General features: G+C 49.9%; 1 protein-coding gene across 2 annotated transcripts; it reads right to left on the bottom strand.

The window, feature by feature from the left end:
- Positions 1-2133: 2133 nt before the first annotated feature.
- Positions 2134-11909, bottom strand: LOC102912915 (serine protease 52-like). 2 transcript variants are annotated; one of them, XM_042285013.2, is made up of 5 exons: positions 11780-11909; positions 6306-6504; positions 4783-5033; positions 3455-3597; positions 2134-2421 (listed from the first exon to the last, which is right to left on the bottom strand). In XM_042285013.2, exons 1-5 carry the CDS (start codon positions 11859-11861, stop codon positions 2164-2166), a joined length of 933 nt encoding a protein of 310 aa, XP_042140947.1. In that variant the 5' UTR covers positions 11862-11909; the 3' UTR covers positions 2134-2163. The 2 variants fall into 2 exon arrangements, with proteins under 2 accessions (XP_042140947.1, XP_076401301.1); XM_076545186.1 differs by lacking the exon at positions 11780-11909 and adding an exon at positions 6625-6933.
- Positions 11910-13348: the final 1439 nt, after the last annotated feature.

The raw sequence follows: 13348 nt of genomic DNA, 5'->3' as shown, positions 1-13348 counted from the left end.
AAATATTATTATAGAAAAGACTCCCTCGGGAGTATTGAAGCAAAGGTCATGGTGAGCACAGTGGACTTGTGAGCAGAGCATTTACCTTTCCTGCTAAAGTTTTAAAAGCTAAGCCTGAGGGCTGGAGAGGCAGCTCAGTGGCTCCAGCTACAACCAATGATTTGGAGCACTGCCTTCCAGAGAACCCGGGGTTTGATTCCCAGCACTCACATGAGCTCTCAGCCCTCTGTTAATCCAGGGCATTCAGCACCTTCTTCTGGTCTCTGAAGACACGGGCATGCTTATGGGTTCATGGTGTACAGGAATGCATGCAGGAAAACACCCATATACATAAACAAACAAACAAACAAGCTAGGCATGATGGTACACACCTATATAACCAGAACATCTGGCCTCAGTCATTTCCCAGTCCTGAGTCTTAGCATGCTAATCTTGATCTCCAAGAGCCAACACAGACTTTCCTGGGACATGGGACCAGATGGCAGCTATGGAAACAAAGGTGATGTATTAGTCAGAGTTCTCTAGAGAAACAGAACTGATTGTAGTAGTGGGTGGCTGTTTGAGCTGTGCCCTGAAGCCCCGCCCCTAGTGAGGTAGCTGCAGCTGTTGCACCTGCCTATGACCTTGAGGTACTGGCCTCTGGGGCATGGCCACCAGGGACCCACATACACTGGGATGCACATACACTCCTTCTTGGCTGCCGCGTTTCCGGATGCTGAGATCTTGCACCAAGCCATTCAGCCTGGGACATAGTTCAGCTTTCCCAGACCCTGTGATAAATCTCCTGTGGGGGTGAGTTTACTCCCAAATAAATTATTTTGATCATTAAATTGACCATGGATTGATCCCATTATGAAACTACAAATGAAGAGAGAAGGGAGCTGAAAGTGTTTGTTTCATGAGCTACCTGCTGTGTGGCTTATCCCGGAGATAATGTAAAACTCAGCATCCGCCTCTAATTTGCCATGGACAGCCACAACCCAAAGAACGACTCACTCGAGTTCATTTTGACAGACGAGATGAATTTATTAGGGGTGACTTATGGAACAGAGGACAACCATGTATTGATGTATTTTCCCCAAATCATCCCGACACACACACACACACACACACACACACACACACACACACACACACGCACACGCACACGCACATGCTCACGCACACTCCTACAAAGCTCCTCTTTTATACGGTTCTAGGTTTACAGGATTTCCATTACACCTGGTTCAAGGTGCCTCCTGGTCTTAAAGGATCAGAGGCAGAGGCTTGGAAAACATGAGGCACAAACAGCAGGCTCTAGGGAACTTCTGCGTGTATGTGGACCCCACCCTCGTTCCCTTCAGGGATTCCGACGGCTTTCACAAACGTTGTCCATGCCGGAGGAGACACTGTGTTTCTTCCGCAGTCTGGCTCATAGCTTGCTGCAAGATGGCGGACTGGTCTCCCTCCGTGACTGCTCTGCAAGGTAAAGGCAGAAGGAAGCATGTGTGTAAGAGAGAAGTGACTGGGCTCCCTGCCTCAAGGTTCCCTGGATTTCCCCTTTCCACTGGATTGAAGGTGAATCTCAGGGATTCATGAGCTCATCGGAGAAAGAAATCGAAGATGGACACAGTGGCAGTGCTCTCTCAAAACATGAGAGCAGGCTCAAGAGCGAACAGCTGCCCCAAGAGCCAGGTTTTCATCTTTGTGTCTGCAGGATGGCTTTACGTTTTCTCTGTAATTATGTGGAATTATGTAGAATCCAGTCCATGTATCATAGAGTCTTCCTATGTGGCAGGCTGGGAGTTTTTTTCTTTACCTTGCATGATTCATAGAGGCCTGGCACAGTGCATGGGGTGAGTGGCATTGGCTTTCCTTAGCGTTGTTTGGTTGTTTGTTTGATTTGGCCAAGCTATTTTCTTGGCCAATTATTTACTGACTAACCCCAATATTAACCCCCTTTCGAAAGAGACTCTGAACCTTGGAGAGGACTCACCCCGCTTTTCAGTCCCCTTTGAAGCTCTGCAGTGGTTCCCAGGCTCGTCTGGTACCCTCCTACAGCTGTGCAGTGAGTTCAGGTGAAGCCCGAGAATCCCCCCTCAAAGCTTGAGTTTGCCCTGTTGCTTATTTCATACACTGAGAAGGACATTTGGCTTGGGGACAGCATCGTGTTTAATCGCCAGGTTAGAACATTACAAAATATAGGAACACGAGAGGCCAGCACGAGATGGGCGAAGAGCATGCAGAGTCCTCCACGTACACGTAAGGCTTTCCTGCCTTGGCTGTCTCCTTCCTAATCCACTCCAGGTAATGCGACACCTTGGTGTACACTCCGGGGACGTTCTTCCTGCCACAGCCCACGCCCCAGCTGACAATTCCCAACTGGTACCAAGTGGTTATGTTTCTCTTCTTGTTGCAAACTAGAGGTCCTCCGCTGTCACCCTAGGAGAGAAAAGTTGTTGGGGAGGGGAAGGGCAGTAGGAAGCCACCCCCATAGCCCGCTGAAGTGTGAGCATCTTGACAGAAGGTACTGGAGAGTCCCTGGGGTGGCAGGTGTCTGGTTTTTATTCAGTTCTCCAGCCACACAGCTGTGACTGTTGGTAGGGAGCAAGCAAGTTAGTTAAAAGCAATTGGATGAGTGACAACTTGATGAAAGACTGATTTTCACCACCATTATTATCATCACCACCACCATCATCACCACCACCATCATCATCATCATCACCATCAACACCACCATCATCACCACCACCATCATCATCATCATCACCATCATCACCACCACCATCATCACCACCACTACCACCATCATCACCATCATCACCACCACCACCACCACCATCACCAACATCATCATCATCACCACCACCACCACCATCATCATCACCACCACCTAGGTCATTGATTAATGCATCCTTTTTTTAATGTTTCTATATCAAAAACTTATGCTTTCCCCAAGAATGCATTTTCTACCAGCTCAGCTTTCTCTACTTTCCTCACAATTGCAAAAAGTAAACAGAAGAAGCAAAAATCTATCATGCCTCATTAAAAAAAAAAAACCATTGGTTGAATCTACTGGACACACAGACGAATATATAGGAAATGCAAAAAGAGCAGTGTTATGTTAGAATTATAAAATGTAATACTTAAAGCACTGCTTTTTAAATGACTGGGTGGGGCGGGGAGTAAGTAAATCAGAAGCCACCCTTGTAGGCACACATTAGAGCAAGGCCACACCAGGAGCTAGGAGAGGTGGCCATGGCCCCCCTTCGAGAGCTGGGGAGGGAACAGGCCTTGCCCATGTATTGATTTAGGGCTTGTGTCATCCTGAGCGGTGGGAGGATCGTGTATGTTGATGAAAGGTACCCAGCTTGGGTTATTTGCTACTGTGGTCCCAGGGAAGAGATGTGGCATCTCATCCATTGGACAGAAAAGCCAGCCACCCTCCCCAGGCAGAGCCCAACCAACCCTTTACCTGGCAGGCATCCTTCCCAGCATCTCGAGCCCCAGCACACAGCATGTTCTTGGTCAGTAGAGGCAAAACCTGGCCGCACCAGTCCCATCCAAACAGCTCCACATTGACTTTCTGCAGCTTTGAGGGCTGGACTTTTACTAAACCTGACCCAGAGGAGAAGCAGCGGAGAAGAGAGAGCCTCAGCTAAAATGGTCCCTTTAAGTTGAGTGCCAGGGCCCTCCCACATCACCCCAATACGCAAGAACTTCTGTTCGCCCAGAGATCAGTCAAGTTTGGTGGGAATGTGGGAGAGGAAGAGGTGTCTAGAAGACCATCAAGATCTCCCAAGCATCCATAGTTCCCCAGGACTAGGACCCTGCCTAATCTCAGCCTGAGTTTAACATCTTCCAATCCTACAGTAGGCACAATCACCCGCTGGAATCCTGGAAACATGTTTGTTTGAATCCATGATGATCAAGAGAACCCAGGCTGACACCTGAGCTTGTACCACCCCAGGCTCCTTGAGACATTCACCAGGGAGGAGCACTCACTTCCCAGGGTACAGATGCTTTCTTTCTCTTTAGGTATTGCCGAATCCTGTGTCTAGGATGCTTCCGGAATAGAAAGTCAAGGCATGTGTGTTGAACGATACTTGAGGACTCTGGTGTCAAGAACTTGGTTGCTTTGTTTCTTTTAAGCTCATAAAAATCATCGAAGATGAACTCCCACCCAGGTTGGGACTTTGGAACCCAACACCAGAACACAGGTTCGGCCATGTGAGGGCTTACACAGAGGAACAACATGACTTGCAAGGTGTTCCCTGCTGATGGATTATGGGGCAAGACATGCTTACCAAGAACCTGGACAAAAGGGATCAGTTTACAGGCATGACTGGGAAGGGTCTAGGAGTGGGCTGCAAGTTGCTTCTACAAAGGACATTTTATACTCAGTGATTTTTTTTTCCCTTGGCCTGGATCTGGGGCTTTCAGTTAGTTAGAGCCCTTAGCCTTAGTCAAGCAATGCTGACGCCATCATCCAGAGCAGAGGCGGTCCACACTGCTGCCCTGGGTCCTCCCATAGTCCCCCAGATTGCAACTGAGTGAACTTTGGGACTTGGCAAACTTCTGTCTGGGTTTCTCCTGAGGTGCTGTCCAGGGTTCACGTTCTAGAGCATAAGCACACCGTTCGCCCCAGAAGTCTCATGAAGGCTGGCTGCTTGAGGGACTGAGGGTAAGGGACGATACGGGCCTGAAGTCACCAGGTCCACCAGGCAGAGCTTCTAGGCTTTTCTAACCCTTCTGAACACCAGCCACATGCCACCCTGTAACACCCAAGCCAGAGTCACTCACTGGTATTGGTAATGCCCCATCCAGTCACCCAGCAGTTATCCCATGCCAGTACGTTGGAGACTTCTGAAACGCAGATGGGTACACTGTTGACAGTCAGGTTTAATGGGGACCTGAGCAAGAGCAAAGCTATGTCATTGTCCAGGAGCCAGCTGTCAAAACTCGGGTGTACGATCACCTTGTCTACTTCCTTATACGTCAAGTCCTCCGTGTTCTTGAAGTCATCTCTGCCGTGCGTGATCTCCAGGTTCGAGCTCATTTAACATAAGAGGAGAGAGAAGGTGAACGATAGAGGTGGAAAGGAGGGATTCCTAAGGGAAAAAAATCCTCCTGCCATCAGAGGCTATGTCCCACGTAGTGAGGGGCTGAAGGGATCTGAGCAGAGGAGGCAGCTGGAGTTCCAGCATCTAGCCTGACGATCTTACTTGGACAAACCAGCATCTAGGCAGTTGGAGGACACCAGGACGCCATCCTTGACTCTCAAGAAGGGCTGGATTGATTATAGAGCAGGAGTCTGGGAAGAGTCATGAGACTCAAGGACTTGTACACTAGCCCAGAGCTGGTAATAGATGCTCAAGAGCTGGCGCCCCACCCTCCCCTGCCAGTGCCTTCCGTGTTCCTCCTACTCTGCGGTCTTTCACCACCCACTGTGTCTCCAACAAGAGCAAGTAGTGATAGACGTGTGTGTGTGTGTGTGTGTGTGTGTGTGTGTGTGTGTGTGTGTGTGTGTTTAAGACAAGGCCTTCCTTATGTAGAGCAAGTAGTGATAGACGTGTGTGTGTGTGTGTGTGTGTGTGTGTGTGTGTGTGTGTGTGTGTGTGTGTGTGTGTGTGTGTTTAAGACAAGGCCTTCCTTATGTAGTCCAGGCTGGCCCCTGACAAGTCATCCTCCAGGCTCATCCCGAGTGCTCAGTGAGAAGCAGGGACTACCGTAACCAGCTTAGAAAGGTGTTTATTGCGTCGGATCATATCCACAGGTACTTAGCGAGCCGCCCAGCCTGGAGCACACCACAAGATGGATAGGATCCTGGGAGGAGAACCGTTCACTTCCCAGAGGCCAGGTGGAATACTCAGCCACACAGGCCATTTTAGCACCTCCTCATGGAGTCACACAGCTGGCTGAATGAAGTTCCAGGGTCATCAACCTCCGGGACAAGCATTCAGCAACACTGGTTAGGAAGAAAATCCTAAGCATTAGCCTGTTGACACGGCCCTACAGGGTCAGCTACTGGGGAAGCTGAGACAGGAGAATTACAAATTCAAGGCCTCGTTGGGCTATAGAATGAGTTCCGGGCCAGCCTAGAAATTTTGTGAGACTTTGCCTCAAAATAAAAAGCCAAAAGAAGGCTTGAACTGCAGAGAGCACTTGCCCAGCATGGGCCCCTAGGCTCAATCCCTAGTACCAACACACACACACACACACACACACACACACACACACACACACACACATGCACGCACGCACATGCACGCACATGCACACGCGCACATGCACACTCACCCCAAACTTCTTACAGGAACACTTACTTGTTGATTTGGCCGAAGCAATGGGATGCAGTTAGAATCCACCACTCACTAAGAATAGATCCCCCACAGACATGATTGCCGAGACTCATAATCCCCACGTGCCATGGGAACTCCAGGATGTTCACAGGTTCTCCTCCCAAGATAGCAGAAACATTGTACTGTGGTTGAGATCTGGCGCTTATTCCCTGGCCACATGTTACTAAAAAAAAAAAAAAAAAAAAAAAAAAAAATGAGGGAGAGGAAGAAAGTTCTAGGACCCAAAAGTCGAGTTTGGGGGTCTTGGAGGAAGCTTAACTACAAGCCTGTTCTCCCGACTCACACAGGCCGCAGGGCTCAGCAGAGGGACCCACAGACTGATCCAAGTCCACCACACGTCTCTCTAGGGCTCGGCCATACGAGTGTGGAGTGCACTGGACGCCTCCTTCGCTGCCATTTGCTTGGAATCCAAATCCAAGTCTTGGAATGATTCTGTGAGGCCCGTGAGAAAGGAGACTCGAAACCCCACGGCCTGCAGCTGGATCTTGTCATTCCCCAAAAGTCTGTATAGTGGTGTTCCATTCTTTAAATGATGCCTCACTGTCTCCCGAAGATGCCGATGGTCTGGCGTCCCACTGTACACAGTGAATGTGCATTTTCCTGCACCTTCCCGATGTCATCAAACCAATAGTCAGAGGAAGATGGTCCCACCCACTCTCCTGCTCCTGTCCTGACTTTTCTATTGTGATTAGGGAACAAGCTTTCGTGCAACTGTAATTCCAAGAATCATTCCAATTCTCCCCAGAAGAGATTTTGACATTTCCTGTATGGCAGGGTTGTTTTGACATCTTTGCTGCCTTTCCAGTACTATTTCATTGTTTTCTCCTCTTTTCCTCCTCTTCCAGTTCCCTCCCTGTCCTTTCTTCTTCTTCCTTTTTTTCTCTTCCCTTTCCACCTCCTCTTCCTCCTTCTTAGTACTGTGGGTCAGTCCCTGGGCCTGGTACATGCTAGGCAAACATGTACCTCTACTGCTGAGCCCGCCCACACCCTTCCAGTACTATTCCAAATAAGCGATAAATAAATGCAATAAAATCTACAGTATTGAATACTCACTGTTTGCAAAGCACTGTGCTGTTTCACCTAACACTGTTGCTGCCCTGTTTTAAAGAATGAAGCCTGAGGCTGAACATCAGGCCAAAGGTCCAACAGCTTCTATCCAGCAGAGCTGAGTTGGGAGCAAGGACCGTGGCCTATTGACAACGGCATTCACACGATTCTTACAGGAAAATACAGCAGTGTTTCTATTGCAGCTTTCTCTAGTCACAATCCCACACCCACGTCATCATAGCTGCCACCCTACCACACATGGTGCTCTTACACACACTACCATCTCCACCGTATACACCCCATTAACATATGTCTACCACCACAGACCTCTGCCACATACCCTACCACTATGCCGCCCTACCACACAGTCACACCATCCACTCCATCCACACAATCTCACTGCACACCCCATCCTCACACAGGCCATCACCAAAGAGCTCTGTCACCAAAGAACTATACCACCCACCACAGAAGCCGACCACCATACACCCCACGACCACAGAACTCTATCGCCGCCGCAGAACTTTACCACGCATCCCTGCCACACAGCCCCATCACCAACACACACACCAACACCACAAACCTCTACCACACATTCACACCACACATCGCCACCCCAACTCTTGTGTCACCACCCCCACTACCAGCCACTGCTTCTCTGTCTTTCCATGCCTTCCCCAATACCGCGGGCCTTCTTTCAGTTCCCTGGAAGTGACCTGCTGCTTCCTGCCTCATGGTCCTTCCACTGACTCCTCTCTGATCTGTGCCTCTGTCTACCCTGGGCATCTTAGCTCAATCCTAAAGTAATTTTTGCCAAGCTGGGCAAAACTGAGGCAGGAGAAGCTGGAGTTTGAGGCTAACCTGGGCTATGGGAGTAGTGTGTGTGTGTGTGTGTGTGTGTAAAACTTTACATTGCCTTAATTGCAGTATCATTTTTGTATCAGGTATTCTCCACGGAACAATAGCAACAGTTAACAAATGTTTGTAAACTCTTGACGTCTGTTTCTCTCATTGGAGTCTAATCCCCATGAGGGCAGGAGCCATGTGTGACTAATTCTTATGGCCACACCACCTAGGAAAAGGGGCTGGCAGGAACCCAATGCCCAGTAATGGAATAAATGGGTGTACTGGGGTGCTGAGATAAACTGGATGGTTGAAGAGATGGAGTAGACGGATAGATATGTGGGTAGGTAGTGGACTAATGAGTATATAGATGGCTGGATAATTATGAATGATCATAGTATCAGTGGTAAAATTTCTTGAACCACCAGTGGCATGAACAGGGAGCTGGGGATTGAGGAGCCTTTATTTAACCCTTTGAGTTCCCAAATCAGGGAGCCCGAGCAGAGGACAAGTGGGTGATCAACAGACGCGTCATCACATTTGAGGGAGAGCGGGCGGTCTGCAGAAGCGTCGTTGCATTTGAAGACGTGAAGAGCAACTCCAGGAATCCCTGCCTCATCTGCCTTGAGCATGTCAAGGAGGCATATCTGACCCTTCCTGGTGGAAGCCGTCACACTAGAAAGCACCTACAATCTCATCTCAGATGGGGACACCTGGTATTCCGGCAAGGGAACCTTAGAATTCCTTCACAGTCAAAAAGGCACATGGGGGTGGGAGAAATTAAACGCTTACTTGAAACGACTGTTTGTGAACAAGCACGCAGAATGAGAGAGCTGGAAGTCAGCTTGGGCTCACACAATAACGCACTTCAGTCTTATCTTTTGGAAACAGTCACATCTGCCACCTCTTGAGCATCTTCGCTGAGCCAGCTACTGGGTTTCATGTGTGAGCAAAAGACTCTTAATAACCCCAACAAGGCTCCGCGGTGTGTCTGCAGTCTCACTTTGCGGGGAAGACAGAAGCTGATCGCTCAAGCTCACACAGAAGTAGGCAGCAGAGAGGGACTTTCAGCTAAGTGTGACTATTCCAAACCCAGCTGCTCCCTTCTTGCTCAGAGCTTCTGAATTCCACGTACTGTCCAATCTTTAAAAGCCTTCACTGGGCCAGAAGCATGTGGTTTAGATGATCGCTTACTGTGAACCTGGGACATTCTAGTACAACACTGATTGTTGGGACCCCATCCACCCTGTTGAGGACCGACGTGGCAGGAAGGTTTCCCTGGAGAGCTGGGTCTGTTATGAATAGGTAGGGACTGTGACTATTGACATCCTCCAGGCAATCAAGTGCATGCAGTCAGTACCGAAGCTCAGCAGAACCGCCAGCAGTTTCTGCTGACAGGTGGGCAGCGCTGGGATGCTGGTGGGATTCTGAGTCCCACAACCCTGAGAAATGCCTCTCAAAAAACAAATGAAAAGAATCATCTGAAGTCATAGGATGGGACGGCATAGCCATGCAGGCTGCAGAACGGAGTACCGACTGATAGTGGTGCATGTTGCACTGTGGATGGACACAATCTTACCAGATTTAAACCCAGTATCACTCTCAAGAACAGGCAGACAGGGTTAGGTGTGGGAGCCTGTTTTCAGGTTCCTCGTGGCTTTACCCAGCAGGTCCGCATAGAGGATGATTAGGACCACGGGCCTGAGTGCAGGTGTCTGAAATGGTTTGCACTTGGCTGTGCTGGGGGAGGAGGTCTGTTGCTCCACCCCATGGCGTCTCTATAAATACTCTGGGGCCCATTGGAAAAGGTTCCAGGCCCTTTTGAGGCTATCCTTTATTTTGTTTATCTCCACAATCTAAATCCTTCTATCTAATATTTCCTGCTGCTCACACTCAAGAGAACTCTGGGAAACTATGGGGTTGGTGGGTAAATGCCCCACAGCTAGGGAGATTGCTCAGTTGGTAAAGTGCTTGAAGACCAGGATTGGATCCCCCAGAACCCATGTAAAAAGCTGGGCTCAGTGGCACCCTCACTGGAAAGGTGGAGACAGGCAGATAGATCCCTGGGATTTGTTGGCCAGGCAGTCTAGAGGAACCAGGAACTCTGAGTTCAGCATTTTGACAAAGGTTGGCAATCCGGGGCCCTGCAGATCTCTTAGCTCTGCACTGGGCCCTCTTTCCCATTTATACCAGCCTGTCTGCTTTTGCAGTGTATTAAGCTCGTTCCCTGTGCAGGGCCTTTGCACGATGCTTACAAATATGCCTCCCCATCCGGAGAATCAAGTGTGATGAGTACGGAAGGACCCTAGCTGACTGATTTCACTGGCTCCCCCCAGGTTCCCCCCCCCCACTAGCCTGTTTTGTCTGTTTCACGCCATTGTATAAGAACACAGTCAACAAGGTTTACTCTGGGATTTTGTGACGTCACACTGGGGAGAGGTAAGCGTTCTACCGGTGAGCGAACGTTTCCCCGGCTCTCTTTTCACTTTTTTATAATGGGAATGGAGTCTTATTAAGTTGTCTAGGCCAGCCTTGAGCTCACTCTTGTAGCCTAGGCTAGGCTCGAACCTGAGATCCCCTTGACTCATCCTCCTTGGTAGCTGGATTAGAGGCCTGAACCAACCGTCCAGCTCTTGTGCTTGTGTTGAAGGCGTCATGCCCACCACCAGATAGCCCAAAAACCTTGAGAGAGAGAGAAAAAAATCTCTGTCCGTCTCTGCTGTAAACACAGTTTCTAAAACAGCATGCCCTGTGGCAGGGGGTTGAAGTTTGTTGACCAATCCATTGGCCTGGACTGCACACATGCATTCTCTGTCTCAGACAGGAGCCCACCACTGGGGACACTGATGTCCCACCTTGCTCGAGTGCTGTAACATGGTGGCTTTGCATTAGACCCTTCCGAAGGTTTTCAGCACGGTGGCAGAGTTTCTTTTCTTTCTTTTTTTTTTTTTTTTTTTTGGTTTTTTGAGACAGGGTTTCTCTGTGTAGCTTTGCGCCTTTCCTGGAGCTCACTTGGTAGCCCAGGCTGGCCTCGAACTCACAGAGATCCACCTGGCTCTGCCTCCCGAGTGCTGGGATTAAAGGCGTGCGCCGCCGCCGCCGCCGCCGCCGCCGCCGCCGCCGCCGCCGCCACCACCACCGCCCAGTGGTGGCAGAGTTTCTTTAAAGATCCTTCTGGACTTAAGCCTTCCTGATGAGGCCAGTAGGCTTCACTGCCCCAACAGCTGGCTACCTTTTCTGAAATATGTACCCGTGTGGCCACTAACCCTAAGAAACTCCAGTACTTACACAGATAGCAAATCACACACACACACACACACACACACACACACACACACACACACACACACGGCTCTGCCCCCAAGTATCTATAAAGGGTAGGTGTTAAAAAAAATCTCAGTGATCATGTGATCAGAGACCAGCTACCTCAGGTTCCTAAATCCTGCCCCTCCAACTACTGAATCAGCATCCCTGGGAACTTGCCTTTGGCTCCCAGATGATTCTACCACCCCTTAGGGACTGAACCACAGGGTCCCCCAGAGACCTACATGCCAGTGAGCTACGTGCCCAGGGCAACAGGAAGGCCAATGGCAGCAACAGTCCTGCTCTTCCATCCCTCCATCTTTTCATCAGCTTGCCTGCTCATCAGCACTGGGGGACTTCAGCTTAGGCAAGCGGATGGAGGGCGGGGCCTAGGTGACCACTGAGATCACAATAGGCTGGGTGGGCCATCCTGAGCAGCAGACGGTCTCCTGAGTGCTCCAGGAAGAGGAGGATGGGGAGGGTGCAATGATGAGGGAGAGAGGAGGTGGAGTGGGGGAGCTCCATAAACAGTGGTGCTCCCACAGACTGGTTTGTGGGTGGCCCAGCACACAATGACTGAAGACACAGCCTTTGTTAAGGAGAAGGAAGCTGAGGTGTGTGGTCCCAATAAGCCGGATGGCACGGCAGAGGTATCAGTGCGCACTCTACGAGCATAGCTCATGTCGCCAGCAGGAGTCACTTCTTGGATGCCCTTATTTCTCTGAAAATGGATGATGACACATCTCTGTGGTGTTGAGAGGGTTAGTGCACCCACACAGTGGTTCTCAACCTTCCTAACGCTGCAACCCTTTAATACAGTTCCTCATGCTGTGGGGACCTCCAACCATAAAATTACTTTCATTGTTGCTTCATAAGTGTAATTCTGCTACTGTTGTGAATCTAATGTAAACACTGTGTTTTCCGATGGTCTCACGTGGCCCCTTGTGAAAGTGTCGTTCAACCACAGAGGGGTCGCAGCCTACAGGTTGAGAAGCATTGCACTAAGGCTGATATCCCAGCACGGGACCTGTGGGATTCCAAGCCTCTGATGTAATCACTCGGGTTCACTGCTACCGTCTCCTTGCAAAGACAGTGCCTCTCAACGGGAAGCTCAGGTGGTACAGCCTGGGGCGATGGGGGCACACCCTTTGTGGGGCGCTGGGCTGGGTCCTGCCTGTACTCACCTCTCATTTGTGTTGAACCCAGGCGCTGTTGAGCATTTCGACATGCCAGCCTTGGAGGATGAAGCCAGGGGAACAGTGGATCTTCTCTGAGCTCTGGGAACTCCCAAGCCAGGAGAAAGACAGAGCAAAGAGAATGCTTAATGCACCATGGAGTAAGGGTGTGTCACTGGGGTCAGCGGAAGGTCACTGCGCCAGGTGCATGGAGTAAGCGTGTCCCTAGAGGACAGGGTAGGGTCACAGTGTGGAAGGGGCCATGGGGCAGAGTCCTCAGAGGAAAAAGTTGAGTCTCGCAGTGGCCTGGAGGAAGAGCAGGAGGAATTTGCTGTAGATTGAATTGTGACCCTCAAAATCCCCATGATTGGGTTGGGGAGGCTACTTAATTTATAAGGTGCTTATAAGCACAAGGATGAATTTGATCACCAAACCCACATAAAAATAAAAACCAGGTATAGTACCTTATAATCTGGGCCATGGGTGTGTGTGTGGCAGACAGGTAGATAGATCCCTCGGGGCTTTCTAGCTAGTAAGCCTAGTCTACTTGGTGAGTTCCAGATCAATGACCAACTCTCTTTTGAAATGGGTGGCATCCATCTCAGGAATGGTACTCAAGGCTATCCTCCGGCCTCCGTA

This window comes from Peromyscus maniculatus, chromosome 9 (genome assembly GCF_049852395.1).
Source record: "Peromyscus maniculatus bairdii isolate BWxNUB_F1_BW_parent chromosome 9, HU_Pman_BW_mat_3.1, whole genome shotgun sequence".
In the NCBI taxonomy this organism is placed as follows: Eukaryota; Metazoa; Chordata; class Mammalia; order Rodentia; family Cricetidae; genus Peromyscus; species Peromyscus maniculatus.
Note: the sequence above shows the minus strand (reverse complement) of the source record. Positions and strands in the feature narration are given on the sequence as shown.